Genomic DNA, 14910 nt, shown 5'->3' with positions numbered 1-14910 from the left:
ACACCAACTACCCTCTGGGTGAAATGAATTCTCAACTCCTCTAATCCTTTTACCAAATTACTTTAAATTTATGATTCCTGATTATTGACCGCTCTGTTAATGTGATTAGGTCCATCCTATCCACTCAACCTCGGCCCCCCAATTTTACATGATACTGTGTATGTGGGTTTTCAAATGACTTTTGACAAAGTACCACATAATTGATGTGTTAAATTGACCAAATGTGAAATCAACACCATATTAATTTAAAAGTCGGAGATACTTATGTTGAGTGTTGTAAATCCCACAGTGTGCGCAAATGGAGCTTTAAGGGAGGGAAGTGACTCAACTGATTGACTGCACCAGGCCATCGAATATATTGGGTACATGAGTCTGATTACAAGACAAACCACATGAGATGGGACATGTTTTTATTTTTCAGAAAAAGTTTTTATATAATCATTATTAGCTTTAGGAAACCTCATCCCGCTCGTGGATGGGCTTTCCTAAAAAATGCAAAGGCCACTTGGCCTTTTTGCTTGCCCGTTGTTAGGTTGGATGGGCAGTGTAACATTCATGTCAATTACCTGTTTAATGGCCTTAATAGGCCTACCAATTATCGGCGCGCACCCGCCGAACGAAATATCATGAGACAGCGCGATGACATTGGGACGCACGCCCGACATCATTGCGTGTCATTTCGTGTTCTGGTGTGTCAGGCCCACCCCCGCATGCCGAATAGAAAATTCTGGCCTAGGTGTTGGTCTTGGGTCACTGGGTTGCACTCTTAGCCCCACTCCCAAAACATGTGCATATAATCCAGGCTAAAATTTCAGTGAAATACAGAGAGAGTGCTGCACTGTCAGAGGTGTTGTCTTTTGGATGACAGGTTAAGCAGAGGCCCTGTCTGCCCCCTCAGGTAGATGTAAAAGGCTCCATATTGCTATTCGAAGATCGCTTTCCCTGGTGTCTTGGCCAATATTTATATTTATCGCTCAAATAAGATTGCATAGAAATGTGGTCAGACTCCATAGCCTTTGGTTTTGAGCACTGCACCTTAGGAAGGATACATTGACCTCGGAGAAGGTGCAGTGTTGATTCACCAGAATCATACTGTGGCTTATGAGATCAAACTATGAGGACAGGTTCCATAAACTTGGTTTAGATACGTTTGAGTTTGAAGATTAAGGAGTGTTCTAGTCAAGGTACTTAAAATGTTAAAAGTATTAACAGGGAAGATAAGAGAGAAACTAGTTCCTCTGTTGGAGGAACCTAGAACAAGAGGCATTACATTAAAATTAGAGCAAAATTAGGAAGCACTTCTTTCACACAGAAAGATAACTGGAGTTCTGACCCCAAAATGCTGTGGATGAACTGAAACTTTCAAGACAGCAATTGATAGATCTTCGTTAGGTTAGGGTTACTAGACAAGGAAATCAAGAATATGGAGCTAAGGTGGATGAAAGGAATGAGGTGAAGACCAGCAATAAACTAACTGAATGATGGAGCAGGCTCAAGAGGCTTTTCCTAATTCAAAAATAGATTAATTCAACACTGACTGTTGTGTACTATTAACTGTGTGAAAATTAGCTTCCAACTTTCCCTCCAATGCAAAAGCGATGACACTTCATTGAAATTATTTCCTGAAGTCAAGAAAGATGCTATATAAATGCAATTCTTTTCTTCCTTAAATTCAATCCAAGCACCAATTTTCATTCTAAAGATTCAAAATGTACACTGTGTGTACTCGAGCCTCTCTCGTCTCCACAATACAATGCACAAGAGGCATAAGCACATTGAACCATCATTAGTCCAGTTCACTCAGTAGCATTCCTACATCTGGGGTCACAAAGGACGTGGGATCAAGGTCAATTCCGAGCTCTGGCACAATCTAAAACTTAAACTAAAGACTTAAAAATTATCTAGAGGGAGTGTAGCAACATTCAGGTCATTCGGTTAAAACTGCATTCCTCCCTCCACAGGTGCTACTTGACCTGTTGAATGTTTCGAATATTTTCTGTTATTGCAGAGGGAAGCACTATACTATGGGAGGTGGTGTCTTTTGGTTAAATCCCAGCCCGAGACGAGACTGACCCTGTACAATTTCTCTTCCTCTTCTGCTAAGCACAGAAATATACCATATTGCTTACTAAAGTAATTCAATTTGTTTAATAGTTGCTGAGAGGATGATATTTCCTCATGTGCAGGGAAATCTAGAACTAGGGGACAAATAAAGGTCTCCCTTTCAAAACGAGGAGGAATTTCTTCTCTAAGGGGTTGTTAGTCTGTGGAATTCTCTTCCCCAGAGAGCAGTGGAGGCTGTGCCATTGAACATATTCAAGGCTGATTTAGACAGATTTTTGATTGACAAGGAGTCAAGGGTTATGGGGGACAGGCAGGAAAGTGCAGTTAAGGCCACAATCGGATCAGTCACAATCTCATGGAATGGCAAGGCAGGCTCGATGGGTCGAATGGCCTACTTCTGCTCTTTTTTTTTAATAATCTGATGATCTATATTGTTGTAGTGACATGTGAGAGACGTGATTCAGTTTATTGAAATGGGAAATAAAAACAGAAAACGCTGAAAATACTCAGCAGATCAGGCAGCGTTTGTGGATAGAGTTAACATTTCAGGTCGAGGTCCCTTCTCTTTTTTATTTCAGATTTCCGGTATCTGCAATATTCTGCTATTATATAAATGGAAGTTTTTTCCTGTGGGTCAGTGATACACTCTCACCTCCGAATCAGAAGATGTGGGTTCAAGAGACTTTAATTAGACTCCAGAGCATTCCCGAGGGTGTGCTGCATTGAGATGCTGCCATCCGGACCAAACATTAAACCAAAGTCCCATCTGCCCTCAATGTGGATTGAAAAGATCCCATGGCCTTATTTCAAAGGACAACCAGAGGAGCTCCCTATGGTCAATGCTTACCCCTCAATGAACAACTGAGAGAGATAATCAGGTCGTTATCACACCGTTGCTGGTGGGAGCTTGCTGAGAAGCTGCAGCAGCGGCTACATTTGAAAAGAACTCCATTAGCCATAAGGAACCTCGAGATATCCTGGGAACGTGGATTAACTAAACGTGGAACGTGGAAACTAAAGGTTTGCATTTATGCTGTGTTGTATGTGAAAAATAATTATATTGACTTTTGAGGTGCAGTAAAGGTGCTTTCTTTAATCAGGAGAATTCATTAGCTTTCTGTTTTTAGTTATAGAATCACAGGTGAGAGAGGTCAGTTAAATTTAGACAGTCTCTATGTGATCAACTTGTGAATCCACTGGTACCTTCGTCAGACTTTAATCACTGATTCGGTTACCTCACTGGTGTTAGTGAATTACTTTTGACAAAAGAAACCAAAATATACCAGTAAGGGAAATATAAACAGACAACAGAGGAAACCAACAGCAAGAGAGTCCCAGCTTTATTTTCACACCAGGAAGTTGAACAGCAAGGGTAACAGAAAAGGAGGACTGATGCAATTAGCCAAATAATTGCAAATTAACAAGAATTCACGAAAGAAAATTAAGATGTAAAAAGAGCAGAGAGGCAAAATTGACAGGAGGGTGAGGCGGGAGAGAGATAAAAAGGTCATTTACAAAGAAGTCATGTCATTGAGGGCATGGTCTAACTCCTCACTGATGGCTTTATACTTCAGCTTCTGGGCATAGAGTTCATCTGGAGGTTGAAGGGCAGAGGGCACAGCCGGGCAGCCAGGTTTCAAGAAGTGACCGAGTGATTATGATGTAAAGAGGACATGTGATGATGGGATGAATGTGATGTTTGGTGGAAAATCAATGAAAAAGGTGAAGTGAAAAAGTGAAGGAAACAACAAAAAAAGAGAGAAATTATTGGAGTAAAATCAAAGCAAAAACAAGACAAGACTTTTCAGGATGACACTGGAATAGTGTTTGACGTTGGATTTAGAAAATAACTATTAGAAATAAATGAAATGCTGCAATAACCATGCATATTTGTTGTTTGGACAATGCACCTGTCTAAGGCAAACTCAAGCCTATACAAGGTCTAGTGGCAAAAGATCCTCCTGTTTCTATAAAATTTGTTTATTCTAAAAACAAACAACATGTCTTGTTACAGCAAGTGTCTCGATAGGTTCAGATATTCAGAAGTGCATAAATCGTTCAGGTAAAGAAATTCTATCAGCCCATATGATCTCATCCTTACAAAATACCAAACAATAGTACAGAACTGAAAAAAAAGATTCACAAGAATCCAAAATTTCAAAGGGAGCAACAGTTTATTCTGCATGACAAAAGGGTGCTGGTTGGTCGGCAAGTTGATTCTGATCGGTCAAGACATTGCCCTGGAGAGTACACTAGGGAACTATTGCCCCCACCCCTATCCCATGCTTTTGTTTAATTCAACAGAGGCCTGGACATGTTATTTTTGCCCGCAGAGGCCACATCCTTGTGTATTAATATCTGTAGCTTCTAGCAAGTATAAGTGAGCCAAATTGTGAACCCAATTGATAAATGTAATTCTTAGTACACTTGGGATTGTTCACCAATCTGCACCTTTTCTCATGTAGTATAAACTGCTGCTCCCTTTGAAATTTGGAATTCATGCATTTGTCCTGATGAGTGCACGACGAAAAGCTTCAACTGCATGTCTCTTTTTCCTAAAATACCAAACCTATTCCATCGCAGCATCTGCCTCTTTCCTAAACTAGATCTGTACTGTGATCTTACTTCAGCTGATAATCCTCAGAGTTAATCATGCCTTCAACACTCAACCTGTACCTCCATTCAGCTGCCATGATTTATTGGAATGATTGGTCTCAATTTCTCCATTTTGTTAAATACCCCTCCAAAATGACACTGAGAATCGTTTAGGAATCTCTCAATGACACTGGAGATGAATCTCATTATTAATCTTTGCACTCTAGGGCCTGACGGTCAGCATATCACAGTGACCAGACCTCTCAGTCTCAGCAGGTCACACTGCAGCTTCAACACGATCTGTGGGATTTGGAACCCAACATCCAATTTGTATTGTTTATTACCACGTCACACCGCTCAAATTATAAGTCCACTGATCACTTTCATATGGTGATAATGACACAAAAGGAAATGATTTGGCCCTTTGCATCCATGCCTGCTCTCTGCAATCCATCAGTCCCATTCCCCTTCCTTCAACATCCTCCCTGCAACACTCCAACCTCCCTCTTACTTACGCTCTCCACTCGGCAATTCCTGCTCAATGTGCAATCCAATTTCACCAGGACTCAATGGTTCTCCCTTCAGTGGCTCACTAAATTCAAAGGGTGGGAAGCAGCGGTGCACCTGGCACTGTCCCCCCAGCCCTCCCCAAAGGCTAGGAGCAGGAGCTGTAATGTACAGTGGGCAGAACTACTGTCCACTTATACCAAGTGTTAGACAATCATCCTAGCAGCCAGAGCGAGTCTGTACAGAACATTGATGCGTTTGAGCATCCCCTTCAATTTTATTTTGGGCGAGTGTAGGGAAATGGGTACATTGTAAAGACAAGGACAGGTCTATTGCTATCCCATTACCACCCTGTGTGCTAGGATGGCCTGTCAGCTTATGGATAGAGTCGGGAGGGGTGGGGAACCTCAGATGGAGCAGATTTGTCAATATTCACCTTTCCCCATATGGACCCACGTTATATCCTATTCGAATCTGCTTCCCTTTATTTTTTATTATTAATTTCAAAAACTTTGAAAAAGAAAAATTTGCTGAGCTATAGGGAAGGAGTGAGGGACTGTGACTAATTGGATAGCTCTATCAAGGAGCTAGCACAGGCCCGATAGATCAAATGGCCTACTCCTGATGTTCTATGATACATATGAATTATTCACAAACACTGCAGCTGGAGGAGGGCAGGGGTGGGGGAGTGGGGGTGTGAAGGGACCTAGAGCTGTTGAGACACAAATATTTCTGGCTCAGTCATTCAGCTTGTGACCACTGTTGTTGCAGTGAATGAGATAAATGGCATTGATTGGCACGTGGGAGATGCAGAGCATCCAAACATTCACAGCCGGCTTGGTTAATATTGAAAAAAATACAAGGCTAAGAAAATGGGAAGTCACAATTCATTAATGCTCCCCGCCAAGATTTTATAAACATTTTTTTTAATAATCTTTGCAACGGTTGAACATTTTTCTGGTGAGGTGAGGAGGGAGAATGTTGCTGGATTTTTCTTTGGACAAGGGAGTGTGACAGTTACCCTGGAAAACAGTTTTACAGGAGTTTGTGTGGGAAAGCCCAGGAGGGGGCAGTTAGGGTTGGAAATGGGCTGACTGTGGTGTCAGGTCCAGTAATTTATCACAGCCAATTCCATCAGCTCCCAGGGTGTAGATCTATGTGGGAGGGAGGGTTACGATGGTTTAAGTAAAGACAAAATTAAACACTACAAGTTTTTAAAAGATCTAAGTTACCAGAGCACAAAAAGTACAAAACTGCTTTCAGCGCCTCTCAAGAGAAATGATATCATGAGGAAAACAATCCCTTCTTAAAGCTTCTGCTCCTTACATGGCCTGAGCACACAGGTTAGTTTGAGCTCTGTACGTAGCAATAGGAAACAGTCTGGCCTGCTGCTTAAGTTCAAGTACTCAGCACTCTGTTACAGCTCTCATATGAGGGGTGAATCAGTGTCCGAGTGAAGCAAAAGAGAGAGTCAGAAAGAAGGGAGACAAAAGAAAGTGAGAATATATGTGAGAGAGAGAGAGAGAGAGAGAAAAAAAGGGACAGAGAGAATGAGAAATAGTGAGTCATTAGAAATCAAGAGGCAGACAGACACACAAGCAATTAGCTGGTGGAGTTATTAAATCAATGAGAAATCTTGTACCTTCCAGGTCATCGATGGACTTTTCCAGTTTGGCGACAGTCCTTTCAGCAAACTCCGCACGAGTTTCCGCCTGGGAATCAAAGTCAGATCAACAGGATTATTAAAAAGGATCAAGGTGGAAAGTAAAGATTACAGCCATAAGAAGTAAGTGTTGATACACTCAAACAGGATTGGTTAAGATAAAAGCAAAAAACTGCGGATGCTAGAAATCCAAAACAAAAACAAAAATACCTGGAAAAACTCAGCAGGTCTGGCAGCATCTGCAGAGAGGAGCACAGTTAACGTTTCGAGTCCGAATTCAGAAACAGACACTAGACATTCTGCTACATACCAGAGATCAGAGTAATAGTTTGAAGGTCAGGTATCCAACAGGTTGACCTGTACACTGCCAGGATTAATCTGTCAACTAACAGGCTGAATTTCTTTGTTACTTTATAATTTGCTCTTTGTTCCTAACTTCTCAACTGGAGGTTATATTTTGAAACATCAGTGTAGCCAGAATAATGACTTCATCACTGGAAGATGCTAATTCTGATGGCACAGTAAAAAAGAGGCAACATACCAGTCTGTAAAATACTTTTAGAAAAAAAGATTCTGCAGATAAGTGAAGGCTCTTGCTTCACATTCCCCACTTTTCTACACTGCTAAAGCTGGGTGGAGGATGGGAAGAGAAAGAAATCAGAATGATAAACATTGTGCAGATAAGAACTGTAAACATTCTGGAACCTTTGTGACTGACAGATAACAGCACCAGGTTTTACTCATTAACCCCAATTGGTTGATGTAAAAAGTGTCCGTTTTAAAATGGAGGAAAATAATTTCCCATATCCAGATTTATCCCACCCAAGGCAGTACCATTTTAATAATGCAAAACAGGCGTTCCATTAAATTTGAGCAGCACAGTATTAGAGGAGTGTGATTAATGACCTACCTCCTTGAGTTTGTCAGTCAGAATCTTGATCTCATCCTCATACTTGTCCTCCTTCTCAGAGTACTGTCAACAGAGAGTTCAGTTAGTAACAGTGCCAAGACTCCAGGCATCAAAATTTTATTCATAATCCTTAAACCAAATTACCAGAAACCAGGGGAATTTTCTTGCAATTTGAAGCATGCTGTTCCCATTTGGAATATAGGAACAGGAGGAGGCTGTATAGTACCCCTCCAAGCCTGTCCCGTCAATCAATTAGATCATCTCTACCTCAATTCCATGTCCCTTGATATGATCACCTAACAAAAATCTGAGAGTTTGTCTTGAAAGTTCAGATGGACCCCCCCTAACACCCACAGTCTTTTGTGGTGGTGGTAGTGGTGTGGAGGTGCGTTAGAAGGGCAGGGGAAGTGTTCCAGATTTCCAATACTCTGAAGAACTGCTTCCTGGTTTGGTTTTTAAGGAATGTACCAAAGCACCAAATCATGATGCCTATTTATTGGCGACTAAACCCACCCTCCTATTTGTCACTCCCTGCAGGTGACTAAGTGATAAAGAGTAATGAGTTAGAGGATACAAGAACAACTTGCAAAAGGGATTGGTGGATATTAGTGAATGTGTGGATCATGTTCTCCTAATCCATCTCACCACAGGTGACAACTCACTCTGGCACGACTGGATCACACACATGGCCAGTTATAAAGCCTGGACCATGTGGGTGGATTGTTTGCATACATGTCAAAAGTCCCATCATGCAGCAGAGGGTGAGAGAAAGTGCTTCAAATAAATCCTTCATAGATCAGACTGGCCAATGATTCAGAAACTGTTTTTATTTTACAGGAGTGAAAAATTAAACAGCAGTAAACCACGAATCATAAATTTTACAGAACAGTATTTTGCCAACAACTAATGAAACCAGTGAAGCAGATGAGTATCATCTCCAGTGGACTCTGGTCTGGAATTCACTGCCTCAACTGATGGTTGAGGCTGAAATGCTCAACTCATTTAAAAAGGTACCTGCATCGGCATCTGAAGTGCTGTAACCCGCAAGGCTACGGACCAGGTGCTGGAAAGTGGAATTAAAATGAGCAGCCAGTTTCTTTTTTCTCTTTTTGGCCGGAGCAGGCAAGATGGGCTGAATGGCCTCTTTCTCTATCATAACTTTTCTATGGATTTATGGGATAGGCCCCACGTTTGTGAAAAAGAAATGGTCTGTGCAGTCAGCAATCAGGAGTGGTATCTAATATGTCACTGACCAGTATTGGCACGAAGACAAGGAGAAGTAGTCATTCATACTGGAAGGCATACATTGGGTTAGCAGGCAGTGGGCTGGCGCAATTAAACTCGGGCATTCTGAGCAATATCCGTAGCTCAGATGTTACGCACTCTAGTCTCAGAGTTAGAAGGTTGTGGGTTGGAGTCTTACTCCAGCAATAATCCAGGCTGACGTTCCAGTGCAGTACTGAGTGGGTGCTGCATTACCTTTCAGATGAGACATTAAACCAAGGTGGACGTAAAAGATCCCATGGCGCTATTTTGAAGAACAGGGGAGTTCAACCTTGTCTTGGCCAGTATTTATCTCTCAATCATAAAAAACATGATTATCTGGGCATTATCACATTGCTGTTTGTGCGATCTTGCTGTGCGCAAATTGGCTGCTGTGTCTCCTACATTACAACAGTGACTAGCACTTAAAAAAGCACTTCATTGACTTTAATGCATTTTGGAACATTGAGGCAGTGAAAGGTGCTATATAAATGCAAATCTTTGTTTTTTTTTCATTTAGCTTACTGCTCCAAAACCCTCCTCAGTCTCCATGAAGTAGAGGAAGTTCCAAACTTGGCCAGCCTGGGACATGGATTAGTAAAGAGACAGTGAGAGGGGGAAAAGAGGAAAAGGCCTGGCTCTTATTACAAGCTTTATTTAACCCTGATTTTCTGGAGTAAAGGTGAGTCGGGAAAGCAGAGCCAGACCTTATCCGATTGAGCCTCCAGTGACTTGAGATTGTTGGTGACATTTTTCAGTTCTTCTTCCAGGTCACCACACTTCCTGCATAAAGAAGACAAAGCTAGAGTGAGAATTCAATGATATTGCGTGCAACAGAAGGTCAACATTAAATCCCACAGTGATCAGTATGAGACACACTCAATCTACCACAGAAGGTGGTGAAGAACAATCTAGGATAGGAATAGGAAAACTGTAGAGCCGTTCCACTTGCCTGATAAAGTTTTTGGGAATAATCAAGTTAAGGGAGCAGGTTGGGTCATTTATTAGATAAAATAAACCCCTCTCCATACCAAAATCACCACACGTACAGCCCTCCCCACACCAAAGTTTCCGCACACAGAGCCACATGGAAAAAAATCGATGATCATGACCATTTCAGTGATTTGACTGCACTATCCTGTTGCACTTGAAGGCTCATGGAGATGTAGTCTCATTAACATAAAGCCCTGTTCTAGTATTCACGGTTCATTTAAAACCAAAAAAGTGTCAAAACTGAAACATCCACTAACTGGTTTAAAAGCTGTGAACCAAAAAACAGAGTTGTACAAAGTTAGTGAATAGGCCTCATGCTTATACAATGTTTCAACCCATCCATCAAGGGACTTACATCTCCGAGACTTCAGCTCGCTCCTCAGCACGCTCCAGCTCTCCTTCCAGGATGACAAGCTTCCGGGCAACCTGTATAGGTCAAATAAGTTTAGCATAATGAGGTATCAGCAGGCATCAAGCTCACTTGAATATGCACAGTTCCCAAACAGGATCTCCTACCAGCATTAGGAGGCCAATTTCCACTTTAATGTAGAATCCCATTACAGCACAGCACACTTCCACCCATCAGCCAGCTCTATCACATGGTAAAGTGAAGGTCCCTCCCTTTAAACATCAGAGCAACCCAATTCCAGCCTCCAGCTTCAGAGAGGGAGCCAAACAAAGGGAGAAAAATAATTGGGAGCCTTCAGAGTTACGGGAACAGAGCACAACTTGGTCCGATTCTTATCTATCCAGTCATAGCCACAGTATCACTCCAATCACTTCTCTTCCTGCTCCCACACCGTTACCATTGGTGTCCTCCAAGGATCTGTCCATGGCCCCTCCTTTTCTCAAATACACCCTACCCCTCGGTGACAGCATTTGAAGACACGGTGCTAATTTTCACATGTACGCTGAAGCCACCCAGCTCCATCTCTCCACCGTCTCTCTTGACTCGGCCACTGTCTCTAAATTATCAGACTGCTTATCCAACATCCAGTACTCGATACGCAGAAATTTCCTCCAATTAAACATCGGATAACATTGAGCCATTGCCTCAGTCTCTGCCACAAATGCCATTCCCCAGCTACTGACTCCATCCCTCTTCCTGGCAATGATTTAAGGCTGAACCAGTCTATTTGCTATCATGTTGTAGTATTTGACCGAGATGAGTTTCTAACCACATATCCATGGAACTTCTAAGGCTGCCCATTTCCATCTCTGTGGCAGTACCAGACGTTGACGCTGCCTTAACTCATCTGCTGCTGAAACCTTCATCTATGTTTCCTCTAGACTTGACTATTCAACACAATCCTGGCTGGACTCCCACATTCTACTCTCGGTAAACTTGAGATCATCCAAAAAATCTCCTGCCCATGTCTGAATTCACCCAGAGTCTCACCCACCATCACCCTTGTGCTCACTGATCTATGTTGGGTCTCAGTTGAGCAAAACCATGATTTTAAAATTCTCACTCCAGTGGTCAAATCTTCTTTCTATTTTTGCAATCTCCTCCAGCCCCACAACCCACAGATATCTCTGCTCCTCTCATTCTGACTGTTTGGCATCTCTGAATGCAACTCCATTATTCAAAAAGGGAGGGAGACAGAAAGCAGGAAGCTATAGGCCAGTTAGCCTAACATCTGTCATAGGGAAAATGTTAGAAGCTATTATTAAAGATGTTATAGCAGGGCACTTAGTAAAATTCAAGGCAATCAGGCAGTGTTAACATGATTTTGTAAAAGGAAAATAGTGTTTAACCAATTTATTGGAGTTCTTTGAAGGAGTCACATATGCTGTGGATAAAGGGGAACCTGTGGATGTACTGTATTTAGATTTCCAGAAGACATTTGATAAAGTGCCACAGCAAAGGTTATTGCAGGAAATAAAAGCTCATAATGTAGGGGGTAACACATTGGCATTGATAGAAGATTGGTTAGCTAACAGGAAACAGTTGGCATAAATGGGTCTCTTTCAGGTTGGCAGGATGTGACGAGTGGTGTGTCACCAGCATCAGTGCTGGGGCCTCAACTTATTACAATTTATATAAATGACTTGGATGAAGTGACTGAAGGAATGGTTGCTAAATATGCTGATGACACAAAGATAGGTAGGAAAGTAAATTGTGAAGAGGACGTAAAGAGGCTACAAAGTGACAGATAGGTTAAGTGAGTGGGCAAAAATCTGGCAAATGGAGTATAATGTGGGCAAATGTGAAATTGTTTATTTTGGCAGGAAGAATAAAGCTCATCTAAATAGTGAGAGATTGAGGAGCTCAGATTCAGAGGGATCTGGGTGTCCTAGTGTGTGAATCACAAAACGTAAGTATGCAGGTACAGCAGCTAATTAGGAAAGCTGATAAAATGTTACCATTTATTGTAAGGGGAATTGAATACAGAATTTGGGAGGTTATGCTTCAGTTGTACACGGCATTGGTGAGACCACACCTGGAGTATTATGTACAGTTCTTGTCTCCTTATTTAAAGAAAGGCGTAAATGCGTTAGAAGCAGATCAGTGAAGGTTTACTAGACTAATACCAGGAATGGGCGGGTTGTCTTGTGTGGACAGACAGGACAGGTTAGGCTTCTATCCACTGGAGTTTAAATAAGAGGCGACTAATTGAAACCTTTAAAGATCCTGAGGGGTCTTGACAGGGTCGATGTGGAGAGGGTGTTTCCTGTTGTGGGAGAATCTAGAGCTGTTTGAAAATAAGGGGTCGCTCATTTAAGACAGATGAGGAAAAAGCTTTTCTCAGAGGGTCGTGAGTCTTTAGAACTCTCTTCCTCAAAAGGCGGTGGAAGTAGAGTCTGAATATTTTTAAGGTAGGGCTAGATAGATTCTTGATTAGCAAGGGGGTGAAAGGTTATCGAAGGTAGGCAGGAATGTGGGGTTGAGATTACAATCAGATCAGCCATGATATTATTATATGGCAGAGCAGGCTCAAGGGGCCAAGTGGCCCACCCCTCCTAAATCGTATGCTCATATGTATGTTTGTTCAAAGGGGAACAGCAGTGTTCATCACTGGCTGAGTGCATTGTGATATTGGTTACAAGAGTCCAACTGGTTTAATGGTTAATGAAGAGCAGTGTTCTGAACATCATTAATAGGTTGACTTTTGGTGCTCACCTCCTCATACTTGCGATCAGCCTCTTCTGCAATGTGTTTCGCCTCCTTCAGCTGCAGCTCCTGAAGCTCCATCCTCTCTTCATCCTTCTGCGCACGGTTCTCAATTACCTTCATACCTCTGAGTAATACAGCAGGGATTAAATGGGATAAACCAGCAATAAGAGCACAAGTATTGAGCTTCAAAATACTGAACTCCCAACAGATGAATCACAGAATCGTTATGCGCAGGTGGCGATCATTCAGCCCATTGTGTCTGCACCAGCTCTCCGAATGGGCAATTCATCTAGTACCATTCCCCCAGCCTTCTTCCCGTAACCCTGCACATTCTTCTTTTTCAGATAACAGTCTCATTCCCTTTGAATGCTTGAATTGAACCTACCTCCATCACAATTTCAGGTGGTGTACTCCAGACCTTAACCGCTCATTGTGTGAAAAAGATTTTCCTCATATCACTTTAAATCTATTCCCCCTCATTCTCGATCCTTTAACAAGTGGGGACAGTTTTTCCCCATCTACGCTGTTAATCAATCAGCATGATCTCAACCAATAAAATGAAGGATCAAATAGAATATGATTAAGAATAATATTGATATAGTGCACGGCTGTAAAAGTAGCAGATTCTGAGGAGTTGACAATTGTGCTTAAAATCAATGTAATTCACAATCTTAATTGTACTCAATATCAATAGATGTCAAGTGAAGAATGCACCAAGGACACACTCTCCCATCAGAAGGTGAAGAATGAATACATATAATGCAAGATAAAATGAATTTCAGCTGCTCATCTCCCAAGCCAGGTCACACAGAATTACATCAAACATACACTGCTGAAATAGGCCATTTGGCCCAGTTAGCCTATGCCAGCCTTTCCAGCTTCCTTTTAAATGCTTCATAGCATCCTTTTCAAATTAGGTCCAAGTCCAGTGACAGAAAGGAGATGGCCAAGGTCATTTTACTCAACAGTCTGACTCTCGAGGGTTTTAGAACAGAATGCCCTGTTCCATATAGCACATGGGCAACACACAAGAAAACTAAGCTACTGAATGGCAGACTTCCTAAAGACTAAACTATAGAATCGCCTATACCTGGTCAGAATAACTCGGGTTGTAACACCAGACTGCTTTCTTCATTGGAGTCTTCACTCCGTCACTGTAGGGAGTTGGGAACTTGTTCTTCTTGGGGGAAATAAATGAGCCAATTTACGTACAACTGCATTTTCAAAATCCTCACGGTTTAGCCTATAGCCCTCTATTCATTATTGACATTTCTGCAGCCGCTGTTTTGCCCAACCACACCCTCACCTCCATCTCTGATGCTTTAAGACAGAATCACAATGCAGAAGAGGCCCTTCGGCCCCTCGAGTCTGCGCCGACAGGTGAGAAACACCTAACCTACCTACCTAATCCATTTACCAGCACTTGGCCAATAGCCTTGAATGTTATGACGTGCCAAGACAGAATTTCAGTGTCCACTGAAATGATTACTCTCTCACATCCTGGCTATTCCCCTGGTATTATCCTCATCTCCACTCCCTTAAGTCCGAGGGACTCGAATGGATATGGTAGATAACTGGTTTAGCCATTCACTGGCCGGACCACACAAAAACAAAGTCAGGTCCTGCTTTCATCTGCTAAAGCTGTTCACTATTCCAGGACCACTCTGGAATGCAAAGATAACCCCCAGCTTCTTTTCTCTACTGCAAACCATCTACTTAAGCTGCTCTTCCATCTCCTCCACCTCCAACAGCAAATTCAAGGAGCTCATGGACTTTTTTGCCACTAAGATTGAGACC

At 42.1% G+C, this 14910-nt stretch overlaps 1 protein-coding gene across 5 annotated transcripts in view; it reads right to left on the bottom strand.

Moving 5' to 3' along the window:
• The window catches only part of LOC144688711 (tropomyosin alpha-1 chain), a 99120-nt gene that overhangs the window by 15321 nt on the left and 68889 nt on the right, over nucleotides 1-14910 (bottom strand). For 3 of the 5 annotated variants that reach the window (XM_078555580.1, XM_078555582.1, XM_078555584.1), the window contains 5 exons: nucleotides 13120-13237; nucleotides 10351-10421; nucleotides 9710-9785; nucleotides 7740-7802; nucleotides 6809-6878 (listed from right to left, as the gene is read on the bottom strand). In XM_078555580.1, the coding sequence (XP_078411706.1) occupies nucleotides 6809-6878; nucleotides 7740-7802; nucleotides 9710-9785; nucleotides 10351-10421; nucleotides 13120-13237 (398 nt within the window). Of the gene's footprint in view, nucleotides 1-3507; nucleotides 3659-6808; nucleotides 6879-7739; nucleotides 7803-9709; nucleotides 9786-10350; nucleotides 10422-13119; nucleotides 13238-14910 lie in introns of those variants that run through there. The other 2 variants (XM_078555581.1, XM_078555583.1) reach the window with 2 other exon arrangements.

The sequence above is a fragment of the Cetorhinus maximus genome, chromosome 13, assembly GCF_964194155.1.
Source record: "Cetorhinus maximus chromosome 13, sCetMax3.hap1.1, whole genome shotgun sequence".
In the NCBI taxonomy this organism is placed as follows: domain Eukaryota; kingdom Metazoa; phylum Chordata; class Chondrichthyes; order Lamniformes; family Cetorhinidae; genus Cetorhinus; species Cetorhinus maximus.
This window is presented reverse-complemented; position numbering and strand designations above follow the sequence as displayed.